The sequence below is a fragment of the Piliocolobus tephrosceles genome, chromosome 1, assembly GCF_002776525.5.
Source record: "Piliocolobus tephrosceles isolate RC106 chromosome 1, ASM277652v3, whole genome shotgun sequence".
NCBI classification, from domain to species: Eukaryota; Metazoa; Chordata; class Mammalia; order Primates; family Cercopithecidae; genus Piliocolobus; species Piliocolobus tephrosceles.
The window spans coordinates 220,106,420-220,117,230 of NC_045434.1; the positions used below are offsets into that span (position 1 = coordinate 220,106,420).

A 10,811-nucleotide genomic window follows, 5' to 3' on the forward strand; every position below is an offset into this window, starting at 1 on the left:
TTTTTTTTTTTTTTTTTTGAGGTGGAGTCTTGCTCTGTCGCCCAGGCTGGAGTGCAGTGGTGTAATTTTGGCTCACTGCAACCTCTGCCTCTTGGGTTCAAGTGATCCTCCTGCCTCAGCCTCCCAAAGTGCTGGGATTACAGGTATGAACCACCACACCCAGCTAATTTTTTGTATTTTTAGTAGAGATGGGGTTTCACCGTGTTAGCCAAGATGGTCTCAATCTCCTGACCTCGTGATCCGCCCGTCTCAGCCTCCCAAAGTGCTGGGATTACAGGCGTGAACCACCGCACCCGGCCTGTACTTTACAATTTTTAAAAGGCCAAGGTAAACAAGTCCATGACCACTGGTGGCCACGCCATGTGCGCTGTGGAACAGCCCTCGTGGCACAGCGGCTCTTCGGGGGTTGTGTGAGCCTGCGAGGCAGCAGAGAGCCGTGCTTCTGCGTTGGGACTTGAGGATTTTGTTGGGCCGTTGCTTGGCCGGCTGTGTGCGAGTTTTCTGGGTGTGTGAAGGGACTGGGAGGCTCCTGGGCACCCAGGACGAGGGCAGCCTCAGCGCTGGACCCTGATGAGAGCAGGGGTCCTGACAGCATCCTCCCCAGGACATATGCAGCTGCCACAGCCCCTGGCTGGGTGATTTGACTGTGACCTGGTCATGTTTAAATCACTAGAAAAGTTGTTGATCCGTCCATCCAGGGTCATTCATTCATTTATGTATTTAGAGACAGAGTTTCACTCTTTTCACCCAGGCTGGAGTGCAGTGGCTCGATCTCGGCTCACTGCAACCACCACCTCCTGGGTTCAAGCAGTTCTCCTGCCTCAGCCTCCTAAGTAGCTCGGACTGCAGACACGCACCACCACGCCCAGCTAAGTTTTCTTTTTTTAGTAGGGATGGGGGTTTCACCATGTTGGCCAGTCTGGTCTCAAACTCCTGACCTCACGTGATCTGCCCGCCTTGGCCTCCCAGAGTGCTAAGATTACAGGTGTGAGCCGCTGTGCCTGGCTGTTGACATGAATCCAGAGTGAACATTTTTGCTAGAATTTTAATCTAGACGATTTAGAGATGTTGTCTAAGGTTTTGAGTCCCAAATGCAGATCTAGAGAGGGGTCCTGGGGAGACACTGAGGAATTCTGATCTCAGGCTGGCCCTGGCCCTTCCATTTTCCTTGTTTGGGCTGCAGCTCTCCCCGGTTTGGGTCATGATCTCAGGGGTGTGTGGCCATGCGTGCTCCTCACAGGTGCCGCTCCAGTGCAGCCATGGACCTGGGCAGAACCTTCCAAGGGCTGTTGTGTGTCTGCTGGGCAGATGGAGTTGGCATCTTTCCCATTGCATGTATGCCTTAGCGTGTACCCTCCTCTGTGTCTGCGTCTGTCACTGCGTGTCTGGTTTCAGGCTCTGGAGGCTCTGACACTGCCCTCTCCCCACAGGAGGACACGCTCTCTCCATGGGCCATGCCCGGTGACCACTTTTGGACCAAAGGCCTGCGTGCTGCAGAACCCCCAGACCATCATGTGAGTGCCGGGGGCTGTGGGTCGGGGGAGTCCTTGGGATGTGGGTGGAGTTGTGGGATCGCTATGTGGAGGAAGATTCTAGCACTTCACGTGAGAAGTACATGTTTTAGTTTAGGTCATTTAAACAAAAAGAAAGAAGCCACATGGACATCTTGCCTGAGCCCCCTGAGTGCAGATCCGAGCGGGGGCCCCCCAGCCGTGGCTTCTCCAGTGGCTTTGAGAAAGTGGATGGCAAGCAAGCCGGGGTCATGGGCGGCAGACACCAGGCAGCCTGGAGACCGGGTCACAGCCCGTGGGCACGGCATCCGTGTGAGATCCTCAGGGCTGCTTTTTTGTTTCTAAGAGTGAGAGTTCTGGGGTGGGTTGCGTTTGCTGTTTGATGGTTTAGTCTGTCAACATATTCTGCCTGGAGGCCCATCACAGTGTCTTATGGAAAACATGTAACAGTGATAGATCTGATATCTGGGCTTTATGTGTAAAGATTTATAATCCGGGCTGGGCGCGATGGCTCACACCGGCAGTTCCAGTACTGTGGGAGCGCAAAGCAGGCAGATCTTGGGCCCAGGAGTTTGAGACCAGCCCGGGCAACATGGTGAAAGCCCATCCCTACAAAAAATACAAAAATTGGCCAGGCGCAGTGGCTCACACCTGTAATTCCAGCACTTTGAGGGGCCAAGGTGGGTGGATCATGAGGTCAGGAGTTCAAGACCAGCCTGACCAATATGGTGAAACCCCATCTCTACTAAAAATACAAAAATTAGCCAAGCGTGGTGGCGGGCGCCTATAATTCCAGCTACTTGGGAGGCTGAGACAGATAACTGCTTGAACCTGGGAGGCAGAGGTTGCAGTGAGCTGAAGATCGCACCATTGCACTCCAGCCTGGGCAACAGAGCAAGACTCAGACTCAAAAAAAGAAAAATACAAAAAGTAGCAGGCATGGTTGCACACACCTGTAGTCCAGTTGCTGAGGAGGCTGGGGTGGGAGGATCACCTGAGCCTGGGAGGTTGACGTTGCAGGGAGCTGTGAATATGCAAAGTGCGTTCCAGCCTGGACAACAGAGCAAGACCGTCTCCAAAGAGAAGAAGTGAGCACCCAGCTGGCCCTGAGAGTTGTATTCTGCACCTGGTAGATGTCGTCATCGCCTCTTCCCCGGAGAAGCCTTTGCTTCTGGGACTGGTGCCTCAGCTCTCCGGCCTCTGTGCAGAACAAGCTCTCTTCAGGGCCTCCTCCTCCACGGAGTCGTGCACACTTCACTTTCTGCAAGGGAGAACCGTGCGGGAGGGCCTAGTGCTCCGGTGCGAGGGCTGCTGGGGGACTGATGACCAGAAAGCACAACACGGCCGTGTCATTGCGCTTTCTGGGCTACTGGTGGCGGCCGCTGCACGGCCCTTCGCTGACAGGCACCAGTGCAGTGGAGGCTGGGGGCGTACAGTAGGGACAGAGGCCCCAGCCAGCCCTGGGCTGTCACTGAAGGTCAGGTCCAGGCGAGCCATGGGGGGGCCATCCAAGGAGCTGCTCTGCAAACTGGGGGCACCGTGGCGGCACGCGTCCCAGGCAGGATGGGGGTCGGCCTTGCCGCCTGCAGACACTGAGGGCAGCCCCTTAGGATGGAAGTAACTCGCACTCGTGCTTTTGAGGCCTAGCCCTCTCAGTGCCGCTGGTTCCTGGAGTGTCTGTGACCTGTCACTGCTGCCAAATGCCTGAGGCGGGGGACCTGACCCCTTTTTGCATTCCCCCATCCAGTCCATCTTCTGATTCTGTCACTTTGACCCCAGAATATACAAACAGCTCCCCTGCACTATTGCCCAGCTGCCCTCCGCTGTGTGGACTGCTGACCGCTCGCCGCGGCCTCACCATCCATTCCCTGCACAGCAGCCACGTGTGTGACCCAGAGTGCTCCACTGCCCTCCCGGCCCCACCGTAGCCCCGTCCTGCCGTCCGGCGGTTGCTGTCCCTGGCACCCCCCTGGCCTCTACCCCTCCCCCACCCCCGCTGCCTGGTGCCCTCCCTGCGCTTCCTGGTCCTGGGGGAGCCGCACCTTCATCACTCGCATCTCAGCCACTGCCTTCACCAGCCGTCAGTCACTTGGGCCGGGCCGGGGTCACTGGAAGGGTGCATGTTCTGCCTTAGCCCTCAGACCAGGGCGCACTTGGTGGTCCCCGAGCTGCCCGAGGTCAGACAGCCCAGCAGGAGGAGGAGGTGGTGGGGCTGTGGGGCAGCCTTGAGGGGCACGCAGCTTTCTCGGTCCTCCCATGGGAGCATGCCTCTGTGTGTCTGGGATCCTAACCTCCCACCTCCCATCCCCACTGTGGAGGGCGGGGCTTCCCATGCGTCTGACCTCACGTCTTCCCTGATAGCCCAGAGCAAGAGCCTGTGGGGGGCTGGCGAGGAGGGCACCTGCTTCCTGTTCTGTTGTCCAGGGAACTGGTTGGCACATGTTGTGGAGGTGCGTGAGTGTCCGTGTGTCACAGTGTGTGTAGCCACCCATGTGTGAGACACTCAGAACTGGCTAGGTGGGCCAGGCTGTGGCCGTGCTGGCTTCACGCCACCCCCTGCCCTCTGCAATACCCACAGCCCTGTGTGCCTGCAAGGGCTGGTGTCCTGCTTTGCAGGTGATCCAGGAAGAGGTCGAGGTGCTGGTTTGTGGTCACGCAGAGCAGTGGGTGCCTAGGCCCGTGCACGACGCTGCTGCCAGTGGCTCTGACTGGGCTCAGCTGCGCCTCAGGGCTGGAATGGGTGTAGGCCGGGCCACTGGGTCAGTGGTGACCATGGGAAGGAGAGCAGGGGAGTCATGTGCAGGGCATGGGCTTTGCTGGCTGACTAGGCCAGAGGACTGTGAGCCACCTGCATGCCCTTGGGCCAGAGCCAAGCAGAGTGACGAAGCGGGCTGGGGGCTGGGAGGGGGCTAGGAGGGAACGCCCTTCCACCTGACTGTGACCTGAGGGCACCATCCCTGTGGCCCAGCCGGTTCCGCAGGCCTGAGTGGCTGGCGCAGCGCTGGGCAAGGCTGAAGGCCGGGTACTTGGCCAGGTCTGAGGCCATGGGAACAGAGGGCTTGGTCCCGCCCGGCTCAGTTAGGAGCAGGGAGCTGAAGTGTGGCCTCTTTGCTGCTGAAGTGAGGACTTCTTTTCAGTAGGGATTAAGCAGGAAGACCATGTGACCAATGAGGAAACTGGGTTTGGTTTTGTTTGATTTTTATAAGTGTAGGAAGCTCTTGACTTAGGTGCTTTTACAACAGCTTTACCAAGTCGCATCATAATTGCGTTTTGCTTTGAGTTTTGAGTATGCAGAGCTTAGGCTTCTAGTGTGGGCGCAGTCAGGACCATGCCGATGCGGCAGCCGTGTGTTCGCCAAGTGTGGCCTGGATGCTGTGGACACGCCGGCTGGCTCCCAGCAGGCAGGGGCCGCCTCGCAAGCCACATGTGTGACCCGGGACAGGTGCTGAACTCATAGGGGATGGTATGAGCGACCCCACGCCTCCCAGTAATGCCTGTGCAGGGTGAGTGCTGACGAGCGACGGGCTGAGGTCCATGGCCCTGTGGCTGCCATTGGCGTCTGTGTTGTGGTTCTGGGGGTTGTTAGTGGGACGGTCACACTCCCGGGGAAGTCACTGCTGGGAAGAGGCATGGCAGGCAGCAGCTTTCTCGACTGAGCAACTTGGAACTAGCTGGCCGGCGCGGTGGTTTAAGAACTCGCCCCGTGGGGCTGAGGACAGGTGGTAAGCGCTGACCACGGTGTCCAGCCCCGCTGCGCCCTCTCTTGGCTTCTGGGAACAGGAGCAGGCTCCGTGGTGGGTGTTCCTGGTTCTGGGCTGGGATGCTTTCTGTGACTGACGTGGTAATGGGAATCCCACTGGGGCGGGCCCTGCCTGTGGAGAAACACCGGGCACAGTGTCAGGGTCAGAGCCAGCAAAGCACAGGCAGCTGTGTCAGGGCTGCCACAGACTTTTAAACCTGTGATTTTTACTGTGAGAGTGAGTGAGGTTAAAGTCCGTTCATGCAGGGATGCAGTGAGCTGTGTGCAGGGCAGGAAGCGGGTCCTTGAGGGGTCCTGGGCTCATGTGGGGCCAGAAACCGAACCGTGTGCAGGGGATCCTAGGGACGGAATCCCCACATCAGCTGGTTTGGGTTTTTGTGGGGGCCCGAGGAGGGCACCAAGCAAAGAGTGTTCCGGCCATGGGCTTCCGTGGTCATTTCTGCCCCGCCAGCGTCACTGATGAGCCAGGCAGGCAAGCGGCTGGGGGCTCTGAAGGGCAGCGGTGTGTGTGCTTGGGTCAGTGCGGTGCCCGGGTAGGGAGCGTGGGCCTGAGCCTGCGTGTGATGGGCCAAGAAGCTGAGAGGTGGTCATTCAGGATCCTACTGACCCCTGACCCTGTCTCTGTGGCCAGGCCCCTGGCACCAGGTGGCTGGGAGTACCGGTGCGACCCTCAGCCCTGCCCGTGGCCACTGAGTGCATTTCCCTGGGAGGTGAAAACACCTTTTTAAAGTTTTTTTTTCTTTTCTAAGTCATACACCTTTTCCACAAGGTGGAGATCACTGCTGGTGTGAACTCTTTTCTCCTCCCCTAAAGGCACATTCAGGACCCTGCAAGCCAGCGGCTGACGTGGAACAAGTCTCCGAAGAGTGTCCTTGTCATCAAGAAGATGAGAGACGCCAGCCTACTGCAGCCGTTCAAGGAGCTCTGCACGCACCTCATGGAGGCACGCGGGGCGGGGGGGAACGGCCTGGGGTGCACACGCAGTTGTGGGGGGGCCTCCGTCCGTATCGCTGCCCCGTGAGACCACGGGAACCACCTCGAGTGCTGGGAAACGACTACTTGTCTGGAACTGGGGACCGAGCAGGGATCTGCCCACGTGTCTGGGTTTGTGTGTGCTGCCGTGACAAGCACCAGACTGGGTGATCAACAATGAGCTGGATGGGCTCATGGCCCTGGAGGCCGGGAAGTCCAAGATCAAGGGGCTGCATCTGGCGTGGGCCTTCCTGCCGTGTCTTCTCTGCAGAAGAGCAGGCGTGGGGGGCGCGGCACGAAAGAGCTGGGAAACTGAAATAACAGCCTTAGTCAGTTCCTGAGAAGGGAGCCCCTCTGCCCAATCATCTGTTAAAGGTGCTGCTTCCTAATTGGTGCATTGGTGATGAAGCTTCAGCGTCAGCTTGGGAGGGGCGGGCATGCAGGCCACGGTGCCAGGTCTCTGATTCCAACGCCCGTGAGTCAGGAACCTCCCTGCAGGAGGGTGGGGTCTGCAGGTGGAATGAGCAGGTTGGCACTTTGCTTCCAGGAGAACAACATGATCGTGTATGTGGAAAAGAAAGTGCTGGAAGACCCGGCCATCGCCAGCGATGAAAGCTTTGGGGCAGTGAAGAAGAAATTCTGTACCTTTCGAGAAGGTGGGCTGTCGGTGGCTCTGTCCTTGGTTCTCCAGCACAGTTCCCTGCCCCAGCGGAAGCTTCTGGCACTGTTGCCCTCATCATTGGTGTTTGCGCACTGTACCGCGGAGGGGCCGCCGTGTGACAGCCTCTTCTTGGTTTGGCTTTGTGTTTCCTAGATTATGATGACATTTCCAATCAGATAGACTTCATCATCTGCCTGGGGGGAGACGGGACGCTGCTGTACGCTTCCTCGCTCTTCCAGGTGAAGTGCTGACGTTTCCGGACGCGCACCAGGTTCTAGTCTAGGTGCTGCATGACGAGGGGCTTGCGACCACGGCTTCCGTTACTTTTCAGCCTATAGCTGTATGTGAGAGCAGTCATCTAGAGCGGCCAGCACCGAGTCCCATGGTGGCGTCCCGGTGGGGCGCAGTGGTGGGGCTAGGGGCAGTGTGGACACAGTGCTACAGCTGGGGGTGGCCAGAGCCCGCCTGGGACAGGAGGGAGTGGTGCAGGGCAGCAGGTCCTGGGAAACAACCTTGTCTACTGGCCCATCCTCTCCGGGCCTCCCTTGAGCTCTTCTTCCTGCTTTCTCGGCAGCATGGCTCCCCCCCTGGGCTGTAGGGTCACACTGTGGGGGGACCCTGGCTCTGCCCTTGGCCCGCTGCATGTTGCTGACACCCGGGAATGCCCGCAGCCCACCCTGCTCTCCTCCTCATCTCTCCGTTAGCACCTGTGGGGCGCGAGGCTCTGACCCCGAGGCTGCCTCCCACCCGCCCCCGCTGGCTCCCCTGCCCTCCATGCCCAGGGGGCTGCTCAGCTCTGCTGCCTTTGTTTCTCACCAGCTCCCCACACCAACCTTGGCCCTGGTGGCCCAGCCCACCCTGGCCTGGGACATCCCCCTCTGCTCGTCCACATGGCCAGTCCCTCTTGCAGAGGGTCAGAGGTGCCGTCCCCGCAGAGCTGGGTCCCTCCTGAGGTGCCGGTGGAAAGCTGGGTGGTGCGGGAGTGCACGGCCTGGGCGCTGAATGACCTCTCCGTCGGCTCACAGGGCAGCGTCCCTCCGGTCATGGCCTTCCACCTGGGCTCCCTGGGCTTTCTGACCCCGTTCAGCTTTGAGAACTTTCAGTCCCAAGTTACTCAGGTGATAGAGGGTGAGTTGGAATGTTCTGGAGCCCACAAGCAGCTCTGATCCTGGGGCTGTCGTCTCGCTTGGTTGTGGAGGGTTTGTTTTATTTAATGATGCATGGAGCAAACATTGAAAGGTTTCTAGATTCAGGGATTTCTAAGTCTTGAGTGGTTCAAACCTTTTTTTACTAACACTGAGAAGTTTCAGCAGATCACAGGTTGAAGTCTCCCTGCCTGTTGGGCAGAAGTGAGCTGATTCTCACTCAGAAGGCACAGAAGTGTCGGCCGGGCACGGTGGCTCACACCTGTAATCCCAGCCCTGTGGGTGGCCGAGGCGGGCAGATCACGAGGTCAAGAGATGAGACCATCCTGGCCAACACGGTGAAACCCCGTCTGTACTAAAAATACAAAAATTAGCTGGGCGTGGTGATGCGCGCCTGTAGTTCCAGCTACTTGGGAGGCTGAGGTGGGAGAATCACGTGAACCCAGGAGGCAGAGGTTGCAGTGAGCCGAAATCGCACCACTGCACTCCAGCCGGTGTGATGGAGTGAGACTCCGTCTCAAAAAAAAAAAAAAAAAAGGCACAGAAGTGTCAACTTGGGAGCAGAAAGGGACCCTAACCCCGCTGGCCTCCCTGGGCTGGGCCCCCGACCCTGCCGGCCTTGCTGACGCGTGCCCTCTGACGCCCTCTGACTCCCTCCGACGCCCTCTGACTCCCACTGACGCCCTCCAACGCCCTCTGACTCCCGCTGATGCCCTCTGAAGCCCTCTGACTCCCTCCAATGCCCTCTGACTCCCACTGACGCCCTCCGACTCCCGCTGACGCCCTCTGACACCCTCCGACTCCCTCTGACATCCTCTGACGCCTTCTGACACCCTCTGACTCCCACTGATGCCCTCTGACTCCCACTGACGCCCTCTGACTCCCACTGACGCCCTCTGACTCCCACTGACGCCCTCTGACTCCCACTGACACCCTCTGACACGTGCCCTCTGATGCCCTCTGACTCCCGCCGGACCTCAGGGAACGCAGCTGTTGTTCTTCGGAGCCGGCTGAAGGTCAGGGTGGTGAAGGAGCTCCGGGGGAAGAAGACCACGGTGCACAACGGGCTGGGTGAGAACGGCTCACGGCCTGCGGGCCTGGACATGGATGTCGGGAAGCAGGCCATGCAGTACCAGGTGAGTGGAGGTGCCTCGGCCTCGGTGAGGGGCCCGGGGTGGGGGGACTTGGGTCCCAGGGGCGAGGGCCTTCCGCAGAGCCCGGCTGGGTGGGACGGCGGTGCCTGTGAGCTGTGCGGCCCTACCCGCCGAGTGTGCAATGCTGTCAAACCCTCCAGGTCCTGAATGAGGTGGTGATTGACAGAGGCCCCTCCTCCTACCTGTCCAACGTGGACGTCTACCTGGACGGACACCTCATCACCACGGTGCAGGGCGACGGTAAGGCCCGCAGCGCTGTCCTGGGGCCCTGAGCGTCCCTCGGGCGGGAGTGACGCCTGCGCCTGTCCCTGTCAGGAGTGATCGTGTCCACCCCGACGGGCAGCACGGCGTATGCGGCCGCGGCCGGGGCCTCCATGATCCACCCCAACGTGCCGGCCATCATGATCACGCCCATCTGCCCCCACTCGCTGTCCTTCCGGCCCATCGTGGTCCCCGCAGGGGTCGAGCTGAAGGTCAGAGCCAACGACGCTCCTTTTCCGGTTTGTGAGTCATTTGACCCCGTGCAGCACAAAGCCCGGACCTAGCGCTCGGCTCTGCCGTGCTGGCTCCAGCCTCAGACATGGCCTTACCATCCTAGGGCCGTCTGTGCCCTCAGATGCAAGCCTGCCTTGCTGGTGCCCAAGATCTGTCCACCCAGGTGCCCGGGGCCCGGGTCTGCGGGGCTTCCCGCCGTTGTTGGTCTCTGGCGGTGCTGAGCTGGGCCAGTGCCTGTAAGATGCGCACTCCACCGTCCACAAGGCAGGCTCAGAGCTTCCCAACCTTCGGCCTCTGGCGAGCACTTGGGGGTGGGTGCCTGGAAATGTCCTCCCCACAGCGGGGGGCCCACCCCTCTCCCTGCTTGACCCTCAGATCATGCTGTCACCTGAAGCAAGAAACACAGCATGGGTGTCCTTCGATGGACGGAAGAGACAAGAGATCCGCCACGGAGACAGGTGTGGGCTGCAGGCCGGGCTGGGCACTGCCTGCCAACCTCCTCCCTGGGCGGCGCCTGCCCTCTTGGGGTTGGCCTGTAGACACAGCTTGTCCCCTGGAGCACCACAGGGCCTGAGTCCCTGGGTCTTAGAGTGTCACAGGGCACCCGTGCCGGCGGCAGCAGGTCACATACGGTGGCACATGCAAGCGTGACCCCAGCAGAGGCCTGAGGGTGCCCCCCCCGCACAGCTGCCCACCCTTGCATGAGGCCTGCCCTCCCCCACCTCCTGGGACCTCACTCCTGAGGGCCTTGGGGCAGAGCTTGTCAGTTCCCTGCACCGCTCCCTCCAGGACCTGGGGTGGCTCTGTCCCAGGCCCTGCCTCAGGGAGGGGCTGCCCGGCCCCTCAGGAAAAGAGTCCCAGCCATTCCTGGGGAGGGAGGGAGGGTTCTTGGCTGGGGCGGGCCTTTCTGGAAGCCCTGGCTCAGGCGGCTGCTCTCCCGCCCCAGCATCAGCATCACTACCTCATGCTACCCGCTCCCCTCCATCTGCGTGCGGGACCCCGTGAGCGACTGGTTTGAGAGCCTCGCGCAGTGCCTGCACTGGAACGTCCGCAAGAAGCAAGCCCACTTCGAGGAGGAGGAGGAGGAGGAGGAGGGGGAGGGGGAGGGGGAGG

General features: G+C 60.1%; 1 protein-coding gene across 7 annotated transcripts in view; it reads left to right on the forward strand.

The window, feature by feature from the left end:
* NADK (NAD kinase) overlaps window positions 1-10,811 on the forward strand; it is a 31,630-nt gene that overhangs the window by 18,993 nt on the left and 1,826 nt on the right. For 6 of the 7 annotated variants that reach the window (XM_023215124.1, XM_023215126.2, XM_023215128.2 and 3 more), the window contains 10 exons: window positions 1,431-1,514; window positions 6,085-6,214; window positions 6,791-6,899; window positions 7,058-7,143; window positions 7,930-8,032; window positions 9,031-9,185; window positions 9,344-9,443; window positions 9,519-9,676; window positions 10,074-10,156; window positions 10,645-10,789. In XM_023215124.1, coding sequence (XP_023070892.1) covers window positions 1,431-1,514; window positions 6,085-6,214; window positions 6,791-6,899; window positions 7,058-7,143; window positions 7,930-8,032; window positions 9,031-9,185; window positions 9,344-9,443; window positions 9,519-9,676; window positions 10,074-10,156; window positions 10,645-10,789 — 1,153 coding nt within the window. The remainder of the gene's footprint in view (window positions 1-1,430; window positions 1,515-6,084; window positions 6,215-6,790; window positions 6,900-7,057; window positions 7,144-7,929; window positions 8,033-9,030; window positions 9,186-9,343; window positions 9,444-9,518; window positions 9,677-10,073; window positions 10,157-10,644; window positions 10,790-10,811) is intronic. The other variant, XR_002732211.1, reaches the window with a different exon arrangement.